At 37.0% G+C, this 27,414-nt stretch overlaps 1 protein-coding gene across 1 annotated transcript in view; it reads right to left on the reverse strand.

The window, feature by feature from the left end:
- Positions 1 to 27,414, reverse strand: part of Scn11a (sodium voltage-gated channel alpha subunit 11) — a 145,955-nt gene that overhangs the window by 51,424 nt on the left and 67,117 nt on the right. Inside the window, exons 15-17 of the mRNA XM_023702198.1 lie at positions 24,086 to 24,514; positions 2,608 to 2,718; positions 1,559 to 1,676 (exon numbers count right to left, since the gene is read on the reverse strand). Coding sequence (XP_023557966.1) covers positions 1,559 to 1,676; positions 2,608 to 2,718; positions 24,086 to 24,514 — 658 coding nt within the window. The remainder of the gene's footprint in view (positions 1 to 1,558; positions 1,677 to 2,607; positions 2,719 to 24,085; positions 24,515 to 27,414) is intronic.

Consider the following 27,414-nt stretch of genomic DNA (forward strand, 5'->3'; position numbering starts at 1 on the left):
GAGAGAGTGTCTTCTCCCCATGTGACTCTCCTTAGGCACACTCTACATCATCGATCACTTTCCTCTTTGGCCCCATAATCTCCTTGATTAGAAAATTTAGGACACTACCGAGTTACATGATGTAACAGTACAAGTTCTCATATGTCCTGAGTCTTAATTGACCTTAGAAGGCTAGGGCCAGCCCTGAGTTTTTGCAGTTATTTATTATGAAACAGATTTTTTAGTAAAAGCACACAGATGCTGTCCAAAGAATTGGAGGGAACAAGACAAACATGGTAATAAGGTTTGTGAACTACCCATGCTATACATGAAAGAATGGGGCAATTTCAGAGGTGTCTACAAATAGCTACACATTTGTTCTTAACATATACAAGCTTCTAACTTATAGATAACATTATCCTTCTGACTTTGTCTCCTCTTCTTCAAATTCTGACAACCCCTACTTCATGGTGAATGTAACATCCTACTCTTCTCCTCATCATCTTCTTAAGCCACTGTGAGTTCTATTCATTCTGCCCCTTTTTTCCCTCCATCTTTCAGAACATCGAGGTTGTATATCTTTTTATAACACTATTTCTTCTGACACTTTATCCCACTCTTTCTTCTAGAACCTCATCTTTTCTCTCCTGCAAACATCCTATGCATATTTTGACTAGGACATTAGAATTTCTTAAACTGACCTCTGTCCAACTTTGGAACCATCAAATAACCTGAAATATAAATGTGGAATCCCTTCTGGGCCTAGTTTAGTATTAAAATTAGAGAGAAAATTATAATTTTAGAGGTCTTGATTCATTTGTTAAGTCAATTACTTATTGATTTAAGTCCACTATCTAGAGGGCCAGATTCTATTTCACACTACATAAACAAGGCTAAGACAGTGCCTTCATTTTCAGGCATTTATTGTAGAGGAACATCCAAATAAATTACCCATCATAAATGCAAGAAATAAAAAAGACTTACAGGAGCGAGACAGTATATTTACTCAAAAAATCAGGAAGGGATGCATTTATTGTTGCTTATATGTATTGTATGCTAGATGCTCTTCTAAGGGACTTGTACCTATTCATTTAATACAATAATCTTGTTCAGTAAGTACTATTATTATCTTAGTTTTATAACAAGGCACAGAAAAGTTAACTAAGTTGATCAAGTCATATAACTAGTAAGTTGAAGAGCTAGAATGTGCGCTCAGGCAGTCTAAACCCTTATATGATAATAGTAATTATGATACCCAAGTATTTCTTTTGTTCTATGAACTCAAAAACATTCTAACAATGGATGTACCAGGGACTATAAAAAGTGACAGATGTGTTGATTAATGGGTTTTGTAAGGAAAAATTTTCTCCTGTCCATGTTAGTAGAGTTCACCTATATGAATGATTTCCTAAAAACCCTTCTGCCTGGATCTGATAATGATTCCACAAATCTCTGGGCGTCTTTTCATTTCTTTTGTCCCTAGCAGAACTGGAAGGAAGGAATCTACCAAAGCCACAAAGTTACAAAGAGAATTCCCATTCAGACTTGTTGAACTATATGCAAGAATATGGCCACTCACCTTTGGGTAAACATCTTTCTGGTTGCTTTCGGGAGGTAACCAATTTACATAAATTTCCAGCAGGACCCTGCAGGTCAATAGTGCTACATTCTGACAGCACACTGGTTGTATCAGACTTCTGCACATCATAACAAAGGAAAGAACATTCAATTACAAATAACCGGTCTCACCATGGTAGTACCTCGTTCCTTATTGTCTGATTTGTTAGAAATAAAAACAAATAGGCAAAGGCTTCTAGATATGAAAGCTACTGAGCAGGCACCCTGCTTTTGGGTCCTTTTCTAAGTTCTTTGATCTGCTTGAACTCAGGAAAGAAATATCCACCTACTCTCAAAGACTGAGGAATGGATGACAAGTACTCAATCTTTCCTCTCTACAAATCATAACTCAAATAGTTGGCTTCACCCCAGTTAAGGAAAGCAGGCAATAAGAAAGTTACTATACTGAGACTATAATTTTCCCCCGTGTCAGCTCATGGATTAATAGGTTTAGGCAAATTCTCACTATTTTTTCTCATAAGATATTTTCCAAAGTCTACAGACACTTTAATCATCAAAATTTGGAGATATTACTGGCATCAGAAAGGCAAGGATATGGCTAAAAATTCTGTAATTTACATAGAGAAGCCCACCAAAGCAGTGTCCTGCCTCAAATGTCATAGTAGCAAAGCTAAGAAAGTATGGCCTACACTCCTGCTTAAGATTCTGGAGGGCCAGCCAGGTAACTCAGTGGATTAAAGCACCTGCTTAGGCAGATGCAGGGGCCAGGGTTCAATCCCCTGGGGCATGCTGAGAGGCAACTAAGATTGGGCATGGTGGCATGTGCTTGTAATCCCAGCACTTGGGAGGCTGAAAAACAGGAAGGATCACTACAAGTCCGATCTGTGTAGTGAGACCCTGTAAGCCTTATACTAAATATGTTTTAAAAAAAAAGACTCAGTTCTAGAAACCTTTTCTAGATTAATTCTGATATTTTTCCATAATGGCTATTCTGGAGAAGGTGTGTATATGAGTTACATATCCCTTCTGACTATACCCTAGAAAAATTACCTTGCGGAGATTTTGTGTGGCCAAAGAAACATCTTCAGAGAACACATCAATTTCCACACTTTGAATTCCTGGGCTCATGGGCTTCTTGGTATCCTGATAAAAGTCATATCCCTGACAGAGATGTACAGAAGAAAATTAATATTCTCCTAGGAAATCTCACACATGAGATGAAACAAGTCTGAAATCTACCTCATTCTCTGTTTATCATGAAAATTGTCTCTGATACTTTTTTTCTTTTAAAGAAATGCTGCTAGAAAAACTCAGCATGAAATAATTCTGGAAAAATGATTAGACAGAACTGATATTGAAACTTACTGCAAAGTTACATAATCAAAATAGGAACAAAACTTACCAAATAATTCAGAGAATAAGCTTTTATGGGGATTTAGTATATTTTAAATATGTTCCTTCAACTAAATAACTAGATATTTATTCAATCAATAGTACTGGTATACATTGCCATAACACAGTAAAAAGAAAACAATCAAGTGACAATCTGATGTAAAAACAGAGTGAGCCATTCTACACCTGTGAATTCCACATTCTGACCATAGCCACCCAACAACCTTAAACCTTTCCTGTTTCATTTTCTCTTATTTGAGGCAGCAGAGGTGTCATCCAACCAACTGACCTGACTGTGGAGAGAATGGAAACCCTAGAAAATCAGCAACAGCAGGGAGAAATTATAGACCTGATAAAAGTACTAGCCCCAGTAAAAGCCCATGGTTAGTGTAAACTACAAAAACAGTAGGGTTTTGCTCCAAAAATGACTCCATGGCAGATGGGAGCTGGAGAGGAAACTCAATGCAGCACCCAATAGTGCTGAAGAATTTTAATCAGATACCATGTGGCGAAGGGGTTAACTGTTTAAGACTGAGCCAGAGAAAAACTATAGAACAACTCTACTTCAAGGCTTTCAATATTACTTTCCCATAGTGACAGATTGAGAGACAACCACAGGAGATTGCTGAAGACAGGGTTTGGGCTAGAAATAGGAGCTGCTGCCTTCACGAGAAATTTAAGCTCAGAGAGGGAAGGACATAGGCTCTGGCCTCTGTGGTAAGAAGCCTGGCAAGTGTGGCTTTCAGAGGTGGTAGGATCTAAAAGTTCTGGCATAAGTACATCTGTCTGCTTGAATCCCGGTCTACTGCTAACATCCAGCAGAGGGTGGTCTGATTGCTTTCCCCCATCTGCTAAGGAAGCAAGGACACACCTCAGCTTGGACAGCTGCCAGTCTGGGGCATAGGAGAGGTCTCTATAGTGGGGAGGTAGGAACCTCATAAACCCACTGAGTATAAAGCTAATCAAAAATCATGACTTGGTAGATTCTAAGATTGCAAATCCTGGAAAAAAAATCCACTCATTCAAAAAGGAGAGGAATTTTAGGGGATGGAATCAGTTGTTTTCTTTTTCTTTCATTGGTATTTGGGGAATTGGTTTTTTTTTTTTTCCTTTTTTCTGTGTTCTTTTAATTCATTTTTTCTTATTTTTCTTTCACTTTGTTGTTTTTCTTCTTTTCTGTTATTATCTAATATTATTAATTTCCTTTTATTCAATAGGATCTTTTATCACATTTATCTTGCCTCATCTTCCATTGATTGATTTTTCAAGTCCACTTTTTAGATTCTCCACTTCCCTACCCGCTTTATCCTTACTAGTATAATGATCAAGTTTTATTAATCCTTAGATAATTAACTCTATAGTATTACTGTTTAATATTGTTCTGTTGTTAGTGGAGGTACAGTTGCTGCATTAAACAGATATTTACTATATGTCAATACTTAGCCTGTCTTAATGTTTATACTATAGTTACTATACTATATACTATAGTTACAGAACTTTTTATCTATGGCTAAGGGTGTTACATTACTGGCTGTCAGGATATGTCAATAACAAGTTTTCCTTAGATTACTCTCCCTGATGTAATTGCTATTGCCAACATCTGGGTTGCCTTGGTTTTATTAACAATATTGGACTGGAGAGGACCAAATACAGTGAGGCCTCCCCTCTTACATAAATAAAGTGGGTGGATCTTGGGACAGAACAAAGGCCCCAAATTAACCATGAACCACTGTAAAGTGGATATTAACTAGAAAGGGCTCCATATTAACAATGAAGTCTTCCATTATAATCAATCCATAAACTTTAGCACAAGAAGACAAAATAACAGAAACATGAAAAGACAATGGAATGATTAAAAAAAACCTCCCATCCCTGAGCCAGCGAGATAGCTCAGCAGACCAAGCATCTGCTTCAGCAAGTGCAGTGACTAGGGTTCCATCCCAGGTCTTCCATGCCATTCCAGCTCCACCTATGTTGAGCCCAAGACAGAGTCCAGGCATGGTGGCGCACACCTATCATCCCAGCACTGGGAAGGCTGAAAATAGGAGGACTGGCATGAGTCTGGGCTGCATAGTAAGACCATGTACCAAATACACACACACACACAAAAAAAAAAACCCTCCCTGAAAGCTTATAAATGTGGCACTGAGAGAAAGGAAATCAACAGCCACATAACAAAATTATTTGAAAGGGTAACAGAGGACATTGGGGAAAAAAAGAAGCAGATCAATAAGATGCTTGCTGAACTTAAAGAAGATATAAATAAACAGTTAATGAACTTAACAAAACAATCAGCAAAGTTACAAAAGATACTAATAAAAAGCTAGCTAAAAGTTTTAATATTTTTAAAAGCTAGATGAGTTAAACAAAATGATGCAAATCACGAACAAACAGTTGAGTAAAAAGTTAAGAGTCCACAACAAGGAACCAAACAGAAATCCAGGAGATTAAAAATTCTATTAAAAGTTCAGCTGAGGGTTCAATCCACTCCTGGGGCACGCTGAGATGGCAACTGAGACAGGGCGTGGTGGCATGGCCTGTAATACCAGCTCTTCAGGAGGCTGTAAACAGGCAGATCACTACAGTCTGATCTAGTAACTGAGGCTTGAACACCTATAGACGCTTCCCTAAAATACAATACGTAAATAAATAAATAAAAGTTCAGGTAGCAGAAGTGAATAACATGAGGACAGAGTATCAAAACTAGAAGATATACCTGGTGTCAGAGACCAATTATTCAGAAATACCTAAAAAAAAAATAAGAAAACAAAACAAACAAAAATGGATTTGCTAGCTGCTAGATGATCCAAAGAAGACCAATCTAAGATTAATTGGATTTAATGAAAAATTAGAATGCAATACAAATGACATTAACTTGCAGAAATAATAATAGAAAACATTCCAAATACAGGGGAAAATGTAGCATATAGATAAATGAGATATATGGAACCCCAAACAGTCACAATCAGAAAACTATCGCTCCACAATTTATATGTTAGAGTCAAAATATCAGAAGTCTAACTTAAAGAGCAAAATATAAAAGCCGTTAGAGAAAAGCAAAACACAACTATAATAAAACATCCTTTTTTCCCACTGTTTATATTAATTTTATTGAGAAACAGCAATGAGACGTTTTAAAACCGATTAGTAGGACAGTTTCAATACTTAATACATGGCATATTGCTATCTTCTTAGTGATTATTCATAGTACAAGATGCAGACATGATACCCTGTCCAAATACTTTAGTACAAATCTATCTTCTCATTGAATTAAGAGAAAGTAGCTGTATATCTACCCTATTTTGTATATACAGATACAAAATGGTCCTTCCTTTATATCTCCCCCTTTTTTTATTGTTCTTGTTTTTTTTGGTTTGTTTGTTTGTTTGTTTTTTGGTGGAACCAGGGATTGAACTAAGGCCCTTGCGCTTGCCAGAGAAGCTCTTATTCCACTGAGCCATCTCCCCAGCTCCCTCCTTTTTTGGTTTAGTTTTGTTAGGGATGGGTATTCCATTGCCATTTAAATATTGTAGCTGTGTGAATTCAGCAAAATATTCCAATATAGTCCAGTAGTCCATAATAGTAGGGGGTTATCTGTAGGACTGGCAATGTCAGAAGTTGTTGAATTGAGTCTTTCACAGCTTAGCATATTAATTTGGCTTTAATTTTTATACCTCATTTTTATACTTTTCTGCTGGATGGTTAAGACCAAGATAAAGCAAGACCTATATAACAAGTAATGTTACTTTTGTATCTGATAAGGTCAGTCAAGTTCCTTCAGGATTTATTCTGTAACCCTGTACTGCAGTTTGCAGATCCTCTGCCATTGTCAGCCACGTGGATGAGTCATGGCCATTGCTTGATCAATTTGCTCTCTGTGAAAGCCTGAGAGAATGTTTTCTCTCCATGTGACTCTCCTTAGGTACACTCTATATCATCGATCACTTTCCTCTGTGGTCCCATAATCTCCTTGATCAGAAAATTTCGGACACAACTGAGTTACATGATGTTACAGTATAGGTTCTCCTATGTCCTGAGTCTTCACTGACTTTGAAAGGCTAGGGCCAAAATAAAACATCATTCTTATTAGAATTTAAGCAGATTCCTTAACACAAACATAAAGGCCAGGAGAGTCTGGCATGAAGTATGCTTAAGTAAATGCAAAAGGCTAAAATTATCTTGCGAGTTTTATTAGACTCTACAAACCAATTCAACGATTTGTAGTGTAATGAAACTACAAATCAATGACAAAAGAAACCACAGAAACTATGCAATCACAAGGAAATAAAATAATTCTCTCTTGAACAATTATTGAGTCAGAGAAGGTACCAAGGAAGAATTTAGTTCATAGAATCAAATTATAATCCCAGTATATCAGAATTTATGGGACACAGTGAAAGCAGTCTCAAGAGGAAAGTTTATAGCGGTGAATGCCCATACCACAAAAATAGAGTGAGCCCAAATAAGTAAATTAATGATGGGGCTCAAGGTCCTTCAAAAATAAGAACAATACCTCATTTTTATACTTTTCTGCTGGATTGATCTCAGCCAGCCCCAGGGGCAGGATCAGCACAGCAGGGGCAGGATCGGCCTGGGGATCAAACCCCTGGCTCCTGTGCCTGCTTGCAGGCATTTTAATCTGCTGAGCTATTTGGTTGGCCCAAACCAGGATGATTTAAAAACCCTGAACAAGCAAATAACAGTCAATAAAATTGAAACAGTAACAACAAAAAACTCTACCAACTAAGAAAAGCCCAGGACTTAATGGATTCACTGCCAAATTCTCCAAGAACTTCAGAAAAGACCTAATGCCAATACTCCTCAAATTTTTTAATAAAATTCAAAAGGAAGGAGTATTCCCAAAGATATTCCTGGAAGCTAGCATTACCCTCATTCTAAAACTACACAAGGGATTTGCACAACAAAGAGAACTACAAGCCAATCTTTCTAATGAACATAGGCATAAAAATACACAAAGGGTATTTACAAAGAGAACACAACAAGTCATCTAAAAGATCATTCACCATGATCAAGTAGGCTTGATCCTAGGGATGCAAGGACAGTTCAACATACACAAAGTAACAAACAGAAGTAACAACGAAAGTTATATGATCATCTCAATCAATACAGGAAAAGTCTTTGACAAAATCCAACATCCATGCATGATACAAATCCTAAAGAAAATAGGTACAGGGACAGTGAGATAGTTCAATGGCATAAGCACCTCCCTGGCAAGTACAAGGTCCTAAGTACAAAAGAAGAAAGAGAGACAGAGAGACCGAGAGACCGAGAGAAAGAAAAGAAAAGAAAAATGTACAAAAGGACCTTATTGTAACAGGGTAAAAGGCATTTTATGACAAACCAACTGCCAACATCATACAAAATATGGAAAAACTGAAAGCTTCTCCTTGTCTTCTCCTCTATCAGAAATAAGACAATATATTCATTATCACCAGTCCTGTCATAGTACTTAAAACATTAGCCAAAGTGATCAGGCAAGAGAACAAAATAAAAGGGATATGTGTAGAAAATGAACAAGTCAAATTATCATTATTTGCATATGACACTATCTTCTACATCAAAGACCCAAAAAGTCCACAAAAGGTCTAACCAATATTGTTAATGCCCATACTTCCAAACTTATATAGAAATTTAATGCAGCTCCAAACAGAAAAATAGCAGCTTTCTTCATAGAACGAGAGATAAAAAATTCTAAAATCAGGAACCAGAAGAGACCCAGAATACCAAAAGCAATCCTCGATAACCAAAGGCCAAATCAGAAGACACCACGATCCTGGATTTCAAGTTATAGTACAAGGCTATAATGATGAAAAAAGTATAGCACTGGCACAAAAACAGACAAGTGGATCAATGGAACAGAGTAGAGGATGTAAAGATAAACCCAAGAAAATTCTGCTGGTTCATTTTTGACAAAGGGACCAAAAACACACACTGGAGGAAACCATAACCTATCTAATAAATCATGCTAGGAAAACTGGTTGTCCACATGCAGAAAATTGAATCGAGATCCATATTTTCCACCATGCATTAAACTGAAAACAAAATAAAGTAATGATTTAAATGCTGACATAGAAACAATCTGCAAAATGATAAAATAGGTAAAATTCTTGAAGGGAGCTTTTCCTTAAAGAAAGGACTAACATCTAGAATATATAAAGAACCCCTCAAAATTAGATCTCCCAATAAAACATACAATCAAAAAATGTTTTTTGACATTTTTTGTTTTTTTACCTCAGTTTTTTCCTGAGGTACCTCTCAGAAGAAGTGTATGCAGCAAATACATACCTGAAGAAACGCTCAATGTTCTTGACTTTGGGGAGACTGGCTGCAAGAGTACATATGAATGTAAAGACGAAAGGACACTGAAGCAAAAGCTCCAACACACCTGGAATTCATAGTTAAAGGCTAGAGGAGGTCTGCAGAGGCAATTAGCTGAGCAGAATCAGTGATTTCTCTAAAAATCATTTGTCTTAGGAAATTTGTCCTGGGGATTATATTCCTTCTGTCCCAATAAGGTGGCTTAAACTAAGTCAACATGTGGCATGTTGCAAGTCATCCTATTCCTCTCCTGTACAAATGTTGTAAATGTTTTTGTTCTGCACTTTTGTTCTCGTGCCCTTGAATTCTAATTAAATGTCTTTAGAGATCTCTTCTTAGGATGTTTTTCCTAAGGCTTTCTTGATAAGTCTCAATAAAACAGTCCCTCTGAGCCTCTTAGTGTTTGAACCAAGTCTCATACCCAAGTAATTTTTCATCTTCTGCATTGTCATAGTTGTGCACTGTGACAGGTGGGCACTGGAAAAATGCAAATTAAAACAACACTAAGATTTCATCTCATCCCAGAGAGTATGGCTATCATCAAGAAATCAAATTATAACAAATGCTGATGGGGCTATGGGAGAAAACAGAACCCTTTTCCACTGTTGGTGGGCACGTAAACAAGTACAATCACTATGGAAATCAGCCATGCAGATTCATTGAAAAACTATAACTAGAAATTCCATTTGATCCATCCATTCCCAAAACATTTCTAGGTATCTGCCCCCAAAAGAGTTAAAGACATTCTACTTCAGTGACACATGCATGGCAGTACAACTAATAATAGCTAAATCTTGAAGTGGCTTATATGTCTGATGACAAATGAATAAATAATGCAAACATGGCATTAATATACCACTTATAGGAAAAGGATTGAATCTTGAGAGTATAAAGTTCAGGGAAATATATAGGACACACAAGCTTAAACACTGTATGATTTTTCATGTATGAGAAACCCAAAATGTAAGAACAGAGAAAAAAAAACCCGAAAAGATAGATGATAGGAAATAGAGAGATAGAGCTTTTAAAACTGGGAAGGGAAACAAGCGAAGATATAAGGAAAAGAGGGGAAGGAGAGAAAGAATAGAACTGAAATTGTTACATACATGTGCCAACTCTCCACAAGAAATGGGATCATTATGCACTGCAAACACGTACTAATAAAAATAAAAATTCAAAAACATAAAAAGATAAAATATCAATAATAAAATATGGAAAATAATTTTTACACCTTGCAGTACAGAGTTTCTTGAGCAAAACAGGAAACAATAAGGCTCCCAGGAAAATGGATAAACTATTTCATAATAATAAGAAAATTGGTACAATGATTTACAGGGATATGTAAAAAGATGTGTGAACTTATATCTTGGGTAAATTTCACCCTAATGTTTATATGAGGATTTCTATAAAAGTAATATTTATGATCACAATTTAAGAACATCCTTCTACTTTGAACATCAGCAATAACATGTGTAAGTATATACATATGTACACAAAATTATACATGTATACCTGAACACGTAAGAAAGGAATAATATATGCATGGACTAGATGAGGGGAATATAAATTAATAATAATTTAAAGAAGGCTGTCTTTACTCTCACAGAATTGAATACACAGAAGAAATGGACAGATTTCTACAAAGGTACAAATTACCAAAACTGAATCAAGAAGATATAAGAACTCTCAATAAACCAATAACAGCCAATGAAATTCAAAATGTAATAAACAACCTACTGACAAAGAAAAGTCTCAGTCCTGATGGATTTACAGCTGAATTTTACAAGAAATTTACAGAAGATATAACCCCAATACTCTTCAATGAAATTGAAAAGGAAACAATTCTCCCAAAATCATTCCTGGAGGCAAATATTATACTGATCCCAAAACCAGAGAAAGATGCAACTAAAAAAGAGAATGACAGGCCAATCACGAACAGAGATGCAAGAATACTCAATAAAATCATAGCAAACAGAATACAGCAAATCATCAAAAAGATTATACACCATAACAGGTAGGATTCATCCCAGGGATGCAAGGATAGTTCAACAGACACAAATCTATAAATGTAATACACTATATCAATAGAGCCAAATCAAAAAACCACATGGTCATTTCAATTGATGCAGAAGAGGCTTTTGACAAAGTCCAACACTCATTCATGTTCAAAGTCCTACAGAAAACTGGAATAGATGGCCTCTACTTCAATCTGATAAAAGCTATCCATTACAATCCAAATGCTAATATAATTCTAAATGGGGAAAAACTGAAATCTTTTACTGTCAGATCTGGTACAAGACAAGGATGTCCTCTATCACCAATCCTATTCAATATAGTTCTGGAATCATTAGCTAGAGTCATTAGACAAGAGAGAGAAATAAAAGGAATAAGAACAGGGAAAGAAGTTAAACTAGCATTATTTTCAGATGACATGATACTCTACTTGGAGGACCCAAAAACTCTATCAAGAAGTTACTAGAATTAATACACAGTAGCATAGCAGGATACAAAGTCAATACCAAAAAGTCAATAGCATTCCTCTACACAGATAACACACTGAGAAAGAAATTAGAGAAACAGTAACTTTTACAATAGTACCACAGAAAATAAAATAGCTGGGAATTAACCTAACTAAAGAAGTCAAAGATCTATTCAATGAAAATAACAGTTCTCTGAAAAAAGAGATCATATAGGATTTCAGAAAATGGGAAGTTATCCCCTGCTCCTGGAAAGGAAGAACTAACATTGTGAAGATGCCCATACTCCCAAAATTGTTATACAGATTTAATGCAATCTCTATCAAAATACCACCAACATACTGCACAGACCTAGAGAAATTGTTCCTAAAATTTATTTGGAACCAAAAAAGACCTAGACTAGGAAAGGCAATCCTGGGCAACAAAGACAAAGCAGGAGGCATTAAAACTCCTAACTTGAAATTATACTACAAAGCTACTATGATAAAATCAGAATGATATTGGCAAAAACTATAGACCTGAGGATCATTGGAGCAGATTAGAAGATAAAAATGCAACCATAAACACATCCAGCCAACTTATCTTCGACAAAGGGGCCAAACATGCTTACTGGAAGAAAGATAGTCTCTTTAACAAATGGTGCTGGAAAAACTGGCTCTCTACATGCCAAAAACTAAAACTTCACCCAAGTCTATCACCATGCACTAAGCTAAAGTCAAAAAGGATTAAAGATCTAAACATTAAAACAGAAACACATCAGATGAACTCAGTGCTTTTGGCTAAACATACCAAACGCTACTTGTATGCAGAAAAGAATTAGATGATTACATGTTTCAGCCTTTTAGGGTGGTAGATACATGTATAATTGTTTACATATTTAAAAGGAAAAATTGAGTAAATTTCTTGTCATATAGTGGCTCTACTTAATGTAGCCTATATTACTGTGAAATATTTACCAGAATATTTATCAATATAAAGATGAACAGTAAAAAAAAAAAAAAACCAAATAAACAAACAAAAAAACCCCAGAAACACTAAATCTCCTGGAAGAGTAAGTAGGAGGAACTCTTGAAGACATAGGAGTAGGCAAAGAGTTTATGAACAAAAATCAAATCACACAGGAAACACTTGAAAGAATTAACAACTGAGACCTCCTCTTATTGAGAAGTTTTTGCATGTCAAAAGAAATTATCAAGAGAGTGAAAAGACAACCCATAAATTTGGAAAAAATCTTAACTAATAAGCACTCAGACAAAAGTTTTAGGCTCAATCCAAAAATGGACCTCTAAAATGAACACATACTTCTCAGAGGAAGAACTAGTAGAGGCAAATAAATACATGAAAAAATGCTCCACATCACTAGCCATCCATGAAATGCAAATTAAAACAACATTGAGATATCATCTCACCCCAGAAAGAATGGCTATCATAAAGAAATCAACCAACAAAAAATGTTGGAGAGGCTGTGGGGAAAAAGGAGCCCTTCTCCACTTCTGGTGGGAATGTAGACTGGTGCAACTGTTATGGAAATCAGTGTGGAGACTCCTTAGAAAACTAGGACTGGAAATCCCATTCAAGCCAGCTATCCCTCTGCTGGGAATTTTCCTGGAGAAACTGAAAACATCGTATCATAGTGATATATGTGTACCTATGTATATAGCAGCACAATTTGTGATAGCCAAATCTTGGAAACAACCAAGATTCCCATCACCTGAGGAATGGATGAAAAAGATGTGGTATTTTTATATGATGGAGTAAAACTCATCTATAAAGAATGATAAACTTGAAGTCTATATATTTAAGTGGATGGCACTTGAAGATACACTCCTAAGTGAAATAAAACAGACCCACGTGTGTAAATATCGTATAGTATCCCTAGTGTAAGAACTGAGGAGAAGAAATAAAAATAGAAAGGTATAACACAATTAAAAGTAAAGCGAGAACTTACGGATTAGACAACGAAGATAGGGCAAGGAGAAAAGCTAGGAAACACGACAGGGGCAAAGCCATACATTTATATGCACAAGATTGTTACGGCACGATCCTGAGAATCTTCAGCAGGTTTTTGAAACTAGTAGTTTATTGGTAGGATTCTCACCCTGACTAACTATATATGCTGATACCTGTGAACTAAGCAACTGCACTAAAGACAGCAATGTGTAAGAGTAGGGTCATGCTTGGAATGCCTGTCATTCTGGTCTTCTAAATACGTACTGCTTGTTATGTCATACCAATTACTGCCATACTGTCTCTCAAGTAAATGTTTAAAAAAGGGTAATTAATGAGAACAAGAGACAAGAAAACAAAAAAGTCACAGGACTGTCCTGCTACAATGCTGTATATGGTTAGATTTCTAAATTTCCGTGTAAAAATATGTAATTGTTTATTCATATTTTTAAAAACTTTTTAATTTAAAAAATTATTTTTGGGGGCCTGCCCCTTACTTAGCTCAGTTCTTTAAGTGGCTGCTTCAACAAAGCAGTCAGGCTCAGGTTGCTATGGTTCGATCACCACCACTCAAGCCGAATGCCAAACCTGCCCTGCAGGCATTTGGAGGAAAAAAAAAACCTTAAAAAATTATTTTTCTTCATATTCTGTAGGGACTCAAAGTTTAACATATAATTACTTGATGGCAAATACCTGTTCCATGTTATGTCTAAGATGTTTTATATAAAGATAGTGAGGTTAAGCTCAATTGCCTATGTTGTAGGGTAATAATAATAAGCTTCTCTTCTGGAGGGTAAACAACTTAAGTTTGAGACCACAAATTAGAGAAAAAGAAGGGCTGCAAAGACAGCTAAAATTTCAGCCCTAGTCTTTCAAGGTCAGTGAGGACTCAGGACATATGAGAAACTGTACTGTAATATCATGTAACTCAGATGTGTCCCAAAATTTCTGATCAAGAAGATTATGGGGCCACAGAGCAATGTGATCGATGATGTAGAATGTGCCTAAGGAGAGTCACATGGAGAGAAAACATTTTCTCAGGCTCAAGCAATGGCCGTGACTCAACCACATGGCTGACAATGACAAAGGATCTACAAACTGCAGTAGACGGTTTCAGGATAAATCCTGAGGGGATTTGACTGACCTTATCAGATACAAAAGTTACATTACTTGTTATATAGGTCTTGCTTTATCTTGGTCTCAACCATCCAGCAGAAAAGTATAAAAACGAAGTATAAAAAAGTAAAGCCATATTAATATGCTGAGCTGTAAGTGGCTCAATTCAACAATTTCTGACATTGCCAGTCCTATGGATAACCCCCTACTATTATGGACTATATTGGAATATTTTGCTGAATTCACACAGCTACAATATTTAAATGGCAATGGAATACCCATCTCTGACAAAACTAAACAAAAAAAGGGGATACAAAGGAAGGACCATTTGTATCTGTATATTCAAAATAGGATAGATATATAGCTACTTTCTCTTAATTCAATGAGAAGAAAGATTGGTACTAATAGTATTTGGACAGGAGATCATGTCTGCATCTTGTACTATGAATAACCACTAAGAAGACAACAATATGCAATGTATTAATTATTGAAACTGTCCTACTAATCAATTTTGAAACTGTCTCATTGCTATTTGTTTATGCAAAAAATTATTTTAAAAATTTTAAAAATAAGGTAAGTTTTGGGGGGTAATTGGAGGTGATGAAGGTATTAAGAGTTTCTTAACTAAGCTCGGTATGTTAGGTGATGTTGCAATTAAGTAGCAGAATGTCTTACTTTTTAAAGATCAATGTCAACTGTGTCACAAGGAAAGATGATGATTTATGTAATTTAACCATTTTAAATTGTGGCTATACACTGTATTCTCTTTAATACTTATTAAGCATGTTTAAAATCTTTACAATAAAATTAAATAGAATACATGTTGAAAACGAACAAACTAGGACTGAAATTCCATTCAATCCAGCTATCCCCTCTCTGGGAATTTTCCCATTTTCCCAAAAGAACTGAAAACATATCATAGTGATGTATGTGTGCCTATGTTTATAGCAGCACAATTTGTGATAGCCAAATCTTGGAAACAACTAAAATGCCCATTACTTGAGGAATGGATGAAAAAGATGTGGTGTTTTTATACAATGGGGTATTTCTCAGGTATAAAGAAAAATAAACTTGAAGCCTTCATGTATAAGAAGATTCAACTTGAAGATACACTCATAAGAGAAATAAACCAGACCCACAGGTATAAATATCATATTGTCTTCCTAAGGTAGGAACACAAAAGGAGAAATAAAAATTGAAATATATGAAATAGTTAAATGGAAAGTGAGAACTTAAGGATTATACAATGAAGAGAGACCAAGGAGGAAAGTTAGGAAATATGGCAGGGGCAGAACCATACATTTATATCAACAAAATGGTTATAGCAATAGTGCTAAGAATCTCCATCAGGTTCTTAAAAATAGCAGATAATTGGTAGAATTCCCACCCTGACTATCTATGCTGACATCTGAGAACTGAGCAACTGCACTGAGGATAGCAATGTGTAGTACTAAAACCATGCTTGAAATACCCATCAGTTTGGTCTTCTATATGCATACTGCTTCTAATGTCATATCGATTATTGGTAAAATCTCTGTAAAGTAAATGTTTGTAAAAAAAAAAAAAAGGTAAAAAAAGAAAACAAGAGACAAGAAAAAAATGTCACAGGACTGTCCTGCTACAATGTTGTATATGGTTTGATCTCTAAATTTCTGTGTAAAAATGTGTAATAGTTTCTTTTTCACATTTTGTAGGGATATAAAGTTTAGAATATCTATGGTTGTTGGAAAATAGCAGTTCCATGTTATGTCTATGCTGTTTGGTATACAGACAGATAGTGAACTTTAAGCCCAACTGCCTCTGTTACAGGGCAATAATATCATTAAGCTTCTCTTTTGGATGTTTAACAACTAAGGTTTACAGACCAAAAATTAGAGAAATAGAGGGGCTACAAGGATAGCCAATATTTGACCCTAGCCCTTCAAGGTCAGTGGGGATTCAGGACATAAGAGAACCTGTACTGTAACATCCTGTAACCCAGCGGTGTCCCAAATTTTCTGATCAAGGAGATTATGGGGCCACAGAGGAAAGTGATCAATGATGTATAGTGTGCGTAAGGAGAGTTACCTAGAGAGAAAAATTCTCTCAGGCTTTCACAGAGAACAAAATGGTCAAGCAATGGCCGTGACTCATCCAGATGGCTGACACAGACAAAAGACCCACAAGGTGCTATACATGGTTCCTCAGTAAATCCTGAGGGGATCTGACTGACCTTGTCAAATAGCAAAAGTTATACTTTAAGTTATATAGGTCTTGCTTTAATTTGGTCTTAACCATCCAGCAGAAAAGTATAACCATGAGACATGAAAGTAAAGCTATATTAATATGCTGAGCTGTAAAAGACTCATGTCAACAACTTCAGACAATTGCCAGTTGTGCTGATAACCTAGTATTATTATGGGCTATTGGGCTATATTGGGTTACTTTGCTGAATCCAAATATCTACAATCTTTGGTCTGGCATCAAGTATGAAAAAATCCTTTAAAGAGTTCTCCAAATAAAGCTTTTCTAACAGCAATGGAACACTCACATCTGACAAAACAAAACAAAACAAAACAAAAAAGGGGGATATAAATAAAGGACTGCTTTTTGTCTGTGTGTGTGTGAAAAAAAATATGTATATACAAGATATTTAGGATAGATATACAGCTACTTTATCTTAGTTCATTGAGAGGAAAGGTTTGTACTAATACTGTTTAGACAAAATATCATGTCTCCATCTTGTCCTCAGAATAACTACTAGGAAGACAACAATATGCAACGTATTAATTATTGTAACTGTCATACTAACATGACTTGAAATTGTTTCATTGTTAGTTTATCTTTTTTTCTCACTAAAATTTAAAAAAATAGATAATGTAGCAACTATTTTTAACTGGCTATACCTGTTTTGAAAATCTGTAACATATGTATTGTTGTATGTTACCCTGTGGTCTGTCATTTTTTTCTATTTGTTTTTGCTTTTAGTTTCACTCTTCAAAATAAAATAAAATAATAAAATAATAAACAAAGAAGGTGGCAGGTAATGGTGCCTAAAAATGCCTTATTTAACAAAGCAAGCCAGAGTTGAATCTGAGGCTTAAAATTTCAGGCTAGTAGTGAGGTTTTTGCACTTCAGAGTGAATGTCAAAAAAAAAAAAAAATCTGTGCCAAGGGCTGGGAAGATAGCTCAGTGATTTTAGCAAGAGGAAGGATCCTAGTTGGATTCCCAGTACTGCATGCCAGGCCACGCCCAGAACCCGGGCATGCCATGCTGTCCTGAAACCTGAAGTTTCAGGGAGCACACACCTATAATCCCAGTGCTGGGGAGGCTGAGATAGGAGGAGCACTATGAGTCTGAACTGCATAATGAGACCCTATACCGAATGAATAAATATATAAATAGAATTAAAAAAAAAGATTTACAACATGGTGTGCCAGTCCCACCCCTAGATACACTGAGCCTACAACAGAGTCTGGCCATGGTGGCACACACCTGTAATCCAAGCACTGAGGAGGCTGAAAACAGGAGGATCACTACAAGTCCAAGGTATGTAGTGAGACCCTGTACAAAATACATTTTTAAAAAAAGGATTTACAAAAAAAGCTGTGCAAATGACTATAATTACAATTATACAAAGCTGCACATTGAAGAGCAGGAGGAAGCACAGCTCCAAAAATAGGACCAGGGCAAAAGTACTGGCTGGTAGAGTGATTGGATCTGCAATATGCCTACAATCACTATTAAGTAAGAATCCTGGGATAGTGATATAAGACATGGCCCCAACATGGGCATCATAGAGGAGTCTACTAGAGACAGTCACAGAACCTGACTGCAAAGAAAGTGACTAACCTTCCCACTAAAAGTAAACTTTCAAGCTAACATTCCAAAATACATGAAGAAACAAGCATATAAACAATAGCCCTCCTCACATTAAAATGTAGGAGGTGAATATATTTAAGAAAATATGAAAGCAATATAAAAATCATAAATACCTTTAAAATTAACAGACTTATGATTTAATAAACATATATAGAGTTTCCCTTGCTAAATAATAACATGAGGATCTCTGTACACCTTTTCACCTGGGAAATAATAGTGAAAACTTTTAAAAAAATCATTTAAACTCTGGAGATTTCTTGAGGGCATGTAACAAGTGATGAAACATTCATTCAAAAAGTAGATTAAATCAAATAAAATTCAGTAAGAACTGAAGTCCATGGCTCTTGAGCTATGTCCTGCTTTCTCCTTCCTCTCCCACAATCCAGTTTTATGGAAGTTCTACTCTAGGCATGGTCAAGAGTGCAAGGTTTCACTACCCTCAGCTCCAAATCAAGGGACACAATATCTTATTAGGAGGTCAGGTCACTAGCATTTTTCATCTCCAACTTTGAGTTACAGTTGGAATTCTCACCTAATAGTAATAGTAGAAATACAGACTGTGACTACAGCAAATAAGAAGCTGATAGTTCTTCTTTATTAAAGTCAGTAAGTTAGGTCATCGTGTTCACCACAGGGAACCATGGAAAGATACATCAAAAATAGTTCCTACTGGGTTAAAAAGACATTCTAATAGTGGCCTTAAATGATACTTCTTACTCATTTAATTGGATCATTCTATTCAGCAATTCATTCCTGATAGTATTCTTCAAAGATAACAAAACAATTAGCAATTGACCCAAAAATCTGAATGTGATACTAAAATGACACAGACAACAGAGATTAAAAAACAGCCTTGAAAACAGTTATCTTAGACTTGTGGCAGTGGATCATAATCAAATAAAAGACATCAACACACAGAAATTATGGTTAAAAACACAGAAATTCTGGAATTTAACTGTACAATAACTGAAGTGAAAAATTTACTAGACAAACAAATAATACATTTGAACTTGCAGAAGAATTCATGAATCTAAAGATGGGTCATGGGAAATATATAATGCAAAGAAAACAGAAAAAAAAGAAAGAAAAATGAAAAGATCCTCAGAGGAACATGGGACATCATTAAACATACCAATTAGAAAGAAACAAGGTGAGAAAGCAGCAGGAAAAAAATGTTCAAGTAAATAATGGCTGTAAATTCTCAAAATTTGATAAAAAAATAATCCAAATATTTAAGAAGCTCAACGAACTCCAAATAGGAAATACACAAAGAGAGCTACACCTTGAAATATCATAATAAAAATACCAAGAAACAAAAGTAAAATCTTGAAAGCAGCAAGAGAAGGATGGTTCATCATGTAAAAGGACATCCCCATAAAATTAACATTGATTTCTCATTAGAAATAATGAGGGACAGAAAGCAGTTGGATGACATTCAAAGTGCCAAAACAAAAACTATAATGCATGATTTTGTACCCAGAAAACTATCTTTAAAAAATGAAGGAAACTCTGCCACTCTGAGGCCCAGTTTCCTCATGGCCTCTAGACTCTACTCCTCAGAACAAGAGCTGAAGGTGCACACTTCAGCTATGCACCTAGTACGAAGGTGCATACTATTACTTCCTGGGGTAATAGTATTTTGGCCATACAGAGTAATCATAGCACCCAGGCCTGAGTTGAAGTGGCACACTACCCCCACCCCAGGTATGAGTTTCTTGGCCACACCAAGCAGGCACACATCCCTGGGCTAAGATGATATGGCTCCCTATGTTCTAGGGACATGGAAAAGTAGCTGAGATGAGACATCTTGCCCTGTAAGCCAAACAACTTTAGTATCCAATATCCTAAGAACTCAACTAACTCTCTAAAGACTGAGATGCTGAGACATTATCCTTACTGGAGAATGGGGTCATCACTTGGCTGCTCACTGAGCCATAAAACCCAAGAGATAATTGTGCTTTGTTGTCTCAGTTACTCTTCTCTCACTGCTGGGACAAAATACCCAACACCCAAAATGAAGGAAGGAAAGGTTTACTTAGTTCAGTCACTGGAAGTTTCAGTCTGTACTCAGCTGGCTCCAAGGCAGGTTGGTACATGGCAGAGAACAACCTTTCATGGTGGTGGCAAAGAGCAGAGAGCAAAGGGAGGGGCAGCAGCTGCAGAAGCTAGCTAGCCTCATTCCCCTCCTTACACTGTAATGCAGATTAACCACCCCCAGGGCCAGGGTGTAGCACTCACATCTGTAATCCCAGCATTGGATCAAGAATCAGTCACAAACTCCAGAACCCACCTGATGACTGCATGAGGCTTTGGGAGTACAACTAGATACAAATCATAACATTTGTCATTCAGGAATCCTTGCTAGCACTGCACATAGCATTACTGTCTATGTCTCACTATCTAAAAGACCAGAGTTATTCCTATGTAGTGGTGCATCCCCAAGGACCTTAAGAAGTTTCACAGAGACCTTACTACTATATTTACTAGGAATGAGTCACCAGGACCTCCCAACCATGCCAGTAAGTCTCATCTGCAGGTGAATATTTTTCACTATGACAGCCACTCTACAACATTTGTAGCCATTAAGTTTGACTGTGTCAACTTAACTGGCTTTGAGGTGCCCGAGGGAGAATGCAGCACATTTCTGGGCATATGAAGGTGGCAATGTAGGTACAATATATCTATATCTGGTCCCCAGCTCCTTGCTCTCTGGCATTGTTTCCCTGCTCTGCTTCCCAGATACCATAAATGAAGCAGCTTTGCTTCAACACAGCTTTCTCAGAAGTTTCTGCCTTAAAGCAAGCTGACCATGGACTGAAACCACAAGTCTTGTGAGCCACAAAACATCTCCCTCTTTCAGTTGTGGCTATCAAGTATTTTGTCCCAGAGAGGAGATAGTGATTAATACAGTTACATTACTCACTTTCAAAATTCATTATAAGTTTAAATATTGAGAGAATTTTGGTATAATATAAAGAGAAAAAGAGAGTTTAATGAAACAGAATTAATAGCACAAAATATATACATATATGAATATATGACAAAACACCTAAACTCATTCATATTCAAAAATTAAATTGAAATGGACCAGACTTGAAACAGATAAACCTTTGAAAACTTGAAAGAAAACATGATAAAATATTTGTGACTTTAGGTTAAACAACAATTTCTTAGAATCAAAATAAAACATATTGTTATGGTTTGCGTCTAGTTGTGCCCCCAAAGCTTCATGCAGTCATGGAGCAGCTTCTGGAGTTGGTGATTGATTATTGTGGGTGTGGGTGCTGCACACATCCTGGGGCAGGTAAATGGTGAAAGGAAGGAGAGAGAGGCTAGCTAGTTGCCAGAGCTGCTGGCACTCCCTTTGTTCTATTTTTTGGCACTGCCATGAATGGTTGCTTTCTGCCAAGCATCAGTCTGCCTTGTAACCAGCTGAGTATGGACTGAAACCTCCACTGACTGAGCTAAATAAGCCTTTCATTCCTTTATTTTGGGTGCTGGGTATTCTGCCCCAGCAACAAGAAAAGAGTAACTAAGACATATATGAACCATAGAAAGAAGTTTGATAAATTAAGCTCACCAGAAACATCTGCTCATTGAAAGATACTGCTAAGGTCTGTCTCCCTAGGGTTCATGTGTGGGGAGCTGATAGGAAATTGTTAAAATCACTAAGCCCACAGCCCTTGGAACAGATTCATGTAGTTCCAGTGAGACCCCACCAGAGAAAGAGGTTATTATTTTCAAAAATTATGCCTAGCCCCTCCCCACCTTCTGGCTTCCTGTCTATGTGATCGTTCCCTTGCACACATGCTCCCACCATCATGCCATTTGATCTGATGTGATAGCAGAGACAGAGCGCCTTCACCAGAATCAACACAATGCTGTCTGAATTCTCACACTCCAAAACTGAACTAAAGAAAACTCTTTTCAGCTGGGAATGGTGTTGCATGTCTATGGTCTCAACACTTGGAAAGCTGAGGCAGGAATATATCTGGAACTATAAGACTGGCCTGGGCTACACAATGAGTTCAAGGTCAGCCTGAACTATATAACAAAACCCTGTCTCAGAAAAACTAAACAACCATACAGACAAACCTCTTTTCTTTATACCCATCTCAGATATTTTGCTATAGCAATGGAAAACATTAACACATATATTGTTAAGAAAATAAAGGACAAGCCACAGACTGGTGGAAAATATATGCCATATATATAACATAAAAGAATTGTACAGTACAATTCAATAATGACAGAGAATCTCACAATAAATATGAGCAAGAGGCATTTCACCAATGAAGTACATAAGTGAACAAAAGACATACAAAAAGATGTGCAATCTCACTATTGTTAGTGAAATAACACCATGATAAGGTACCGCTACAAACCCAAGGCTAACAACAAACATTAGCAAGGATATGGAGCAAAGGCAACTCTCATGTGTTGCTAGTGTGGTTTCACAATGTTATAACTATTATGAAAAATACTTATAACTGGTATGCCAGCAGCTCCTGTTGCTTCCAAAACAAAGTCCCTATTCAGTGCATCTGTTATGGTATAAGTATTTGTGTCCCTCCAAAACTTGTATGGTCAAATCCTAATTCATAAGGTGATGACACTAAGAGTTGGGGCCTCTGAGAGATGATAGGGTGCGATAATTCTAGGATTAGTGCCCTAATAAAGAAGTCCAATGGAGGGGCTGGGGAGATGGCTTGGTGGAATAAGCGTTTCCCTGGCAAGTGCAAGGCCTGAGTTCAATCCCTGGTTCTGAGAAAAAAAAAAAAAAGATCCAATGGAATTTATTTGCACCTGGGCTTAGGTGTCACCAGGAGAGGACTCAACAAGAAGAGGCCATTTACAAGTCAGGAAACTGACCCTCACCGTACCCAAATCTGCTGGTACCTTGATCCTGGATTTCCCATCCAGCACTATGAGAAAAGAGTGCCAGCTGTTTAGAAGCTGTCCAGCTTATGGTATTAGTTATGGGAGGTTACACTAAGAACCCCATTCCTCTCACACTCCATGACAATCCTCATCTCCCACCCCTTCTCATCCATGACCCTGCAGAGGCTTTGTTTCCATCGCTGCCTCTTTTGCATCACTTTCCACGTCTTCTTTTCTCACTTTTCAGCCAATCCAAACACTACATTTCTTATGGAACTCATCAAAAGGTACTTTCTTCCTCCACTTCCTCTGAACTCTTCTGACAATTCCAACTGTGTCATTGAAGTAGCACTGTGTCTGAAACCTGCTATAGGGTGTGCATCTGGGTGTCAAAGTGTAGCTACTACAATTTATTCCCTTATTGTGTCAACACAGCTTTCAGAATAAGGACACAAGTATCCTGTGGGAACTCTCACTTTGTATGACCTATAAGTCAGTGTATAAAAATTCATACCTGTCTTTCAGCATTAGGCGGTGTGATGGACAATTCATCATTTCTATCAATATCTGCAAAATCATCCTCTTCCTTTGCAAGAGGGGCCAGCCAAATCTCATCAGGCCTCATGTCTGAGGTCTTCCATGCAGAGTCTAGTACACCAAACTTGTCCTGGGGCTGTGATCCCTCTTTCATCGCTGTGACCTGAAGAATAACTTCTTTGCTATCTGCAGCTGAGCAACTTGTCATCTCTTTTTGCTTGGATAACTTTTGTCTCCTGAACCGCTTGCAACAGGAATGCTGAAGAGTGTGAATCACAAATGAAAAGGCCCGGCGAAACCGATCCAGTGCTAACTGGACTTTGGTTTTCTTGACCTCTCCTAGGGTTTCATTTCTCTCCTCGTTGCTGAAGGAATTGAGCAGTAAAGCAATGAAGAGGTTGAGCACCTATGGATGAGATGGGTAACAGGAGAATGGAAATTATAGCAAAGGGCAAATGCAGGGAGGGTGTTTTCACAACGGTTTTTTCCCAGTACTCAAAATCGAGTCAACTGATAATTCTATGCTAGTTATCGCCTAAGAAAATTTATCTATAAAACAAAACAACTGAGGAAGAAAAAAGATGATGGCTAGGGAGATGGCTCACTAGAATACGCGCTTGCCTGGCAAATGCAAGGGCTTGAGTTCAATCCCCAGTTCCACCAAATGAAACAAAACAAAACAAAAAACATTTACAGGAAAAGGAATGTTGTGGGACTGTCTTGCTTCAAGGTTGTATATGATTAGATTTTTGGACTTATGTGTAAACATAAGAATTATATAATTTGTTATCCTACTTTTAAAATATATTCTAATTTTAAATGTTTTTTCATTATATTCTGTAGGGACTTAAAGTTCAACATATCAATACTTGATGAAAAATACCTGTTCCACGTTATGCCTAAGATGTTTGATATTCAGATAGATAGTGAGGTTAAACTTAACAGCCTAGATGTATGGTAATAACAATAAGCTTCTCTTCTGGAGGGTTAACAACCTAAGTTTGCAGACCAAAATTAAAGAAAAAGGAGGGCCACAAGGAAAGCCAACATTTTGGCCCTGGTCTTCCAAAGTAGGTTAAGACTAAGGACATATGAGAACTTGTACTATAACGTCATGTAACTCGGAAGTGTCCCAAATTTTCTGATCAAGGAGATTATGGGGCCAAAGAGGAAAGTGATCGATGATGTAGAGTGTGCATAAGGAGAGTCGCATGGAGAGAAAACATTCTCTCAGGCTTTCAAAGAGAGCACACTGGCCAAACAATGGCTGTGACTCATCCACATGGCTGACACTGACAAAGGATCTATAATCTGAGGTACAGGATCTTAGCATAAATTTCACTGACCTTATCAGACCCAAAAGCTACAACTCTTGTTGCATAGGTCCTGCTTTACCTTGGTTTTTAACCATCCAGGAGAAAAGTATAAATACGAAATATAAGAAGTAAAGCCATGCTGTTATGTTGAGCTATAGGGGACCCAGGTCAACAATTTCTGACATTGCCAGTGAAGTGGAAGACCCAATACTATTATGGACTACTGGACTCTTTTAGAATATTTTGCTGAGTTAACACACCTATGATATTCAAATAATAGAACAAAAAAAGGGGATACAGATGAATGTCCATTTTGTATCTGTGTATTCAAAATGGTTAGGATAGATGTATAGTTGTATTCTCTTAATGAATAGAGGGATTTGTTCTAATGATGTTTGTAAATAGGATATCATGTCCGCATCTTGTACAGCAATTAACCACTAGGAAGAATATATGCAATGTGCTCATTATTGAAACTGTCCTACCAGTTTGGTTTGAAACTATCTCATTGCTATTTGTTTCTCAATAAAATTATGGAAAAAAAAGAAAAAAGATGGTAAGACAAAAGAAGACCTGAATTTAAAGGTTACAAACAGCCACATCTAGTTTATGTGAATATAAACAAGTACCTGTGGAGCCCAGCAAAGATAAAAGAGAATGGAGTACTCATTGTATGGCAAAGCCCAAAGTGTACATAGCCTGGGTATCCAACAAGGACATGGTTCTGATGTCCAAGGCCCCTGTGCAGACCTCTGCTGTGTGTACAATGTGAGAGATAATGTAATACATATGGTCCTTGCAGGTCCAGTTGCTCTAACCTCAGTGAGGTATCAGGGTGGAGGCAAAGGGGTTTGACCCAAGTATGTGCTTTTACTTTGAAGCACATATCGCTTTTTTAAACAAATTAATTTTACTGGTACAGTTTAGATATAGGCAATGATCACGTTCATCACAGGAAAGAACACCTATACATGTACAAATTCCTGAGTCCCTTTAACCTCCTTCCCCTTTTATTTACAAAAGCTTTATATCCATTTTTCCCTTCTATTACCCAGTTTTTCTTCCCCCTTTCCCCTTCCTTTCTTTCCCCCTTTCTCCCTTGTTCCCTTCCATTTGATCATTTTTTCCCATTTCACAATATCTATTAAACATATATCACTTTTAATTCAGATTATCCCAGTTATATGTTATATCTAGATGTCCCCTAAGAGTCTTATGTGCACATAGGTGGAGCTTTTGGAAGATGATAGGATTTGGGGGCTTTATAAGTGACTTACTGTTAGGAGCTAGGGTCTAGAAGGAGAGGCAAGTCACCAGGGCTATGACCTGGAAGAGTAAATCTTGGTCTGTCTGTCTGTCTCCCTCTCTTATTCCTTCCAAGTCATCATGAAGTGAGCAGCCTTGGGGCCCACCGACCTTGGACTAAAATCTCTAAAGGCTGTGAGCTAATAAAACCTCTCCTCCTTACATTTCCTGTGGCAAGTGTTGTGTCTCAGTGATGAGAAAAGTGACCAACATAATCACAGTAGCTTATTTATTCATTTAGTATTTAGTGCAAGGTCTACAGGGTCTCACTAAACAGATTGGACTTGTAGTGATCCTCCTGTTTTTAGTCTCCCAAGTGCTGGGATTACAGGCATGCATCACCACACGCAGTCTCAATCACGTCTCACAACACCCCAGAAGCAGGGCTGGCATGGCACGCCAGGGAATGAATCCCAGTCCCTGCACCTGCTCGTGCTTTAGTCTATTGAGCTATCTGTCTGACCCTTCATTTTTTACTTTAAAGAGAAAGAGAAAAAAATTAAAACAAGATAATAGGAGAGGAACAATAGTTAGTACATTGCATGCTGTTATCTCCCAAGTAATTAGTCAGAGTACAAGATATGGGCATGAAAAACTGCCCAAACAATATTAGCTCAAACCCTTCTTTTCAATGAACTAAGACAAACCACTAGTATAACTACCTTAGCTATCTTGTAAGATATAT

Source organism: Octodon degus, unplaced genomic scaffold (assembly GCF_000260255.1).
Source record: "Octodon degus isolate 3935 unplaced genomic scaffold, OctDeg1.0 scaffold00147, whole genome shotgun sequence".
NCBI lineage: Eukaryota > Metazoa > Chordata > Mammalia > Rodentia > Octodontidae > Octodon > Octodon degus.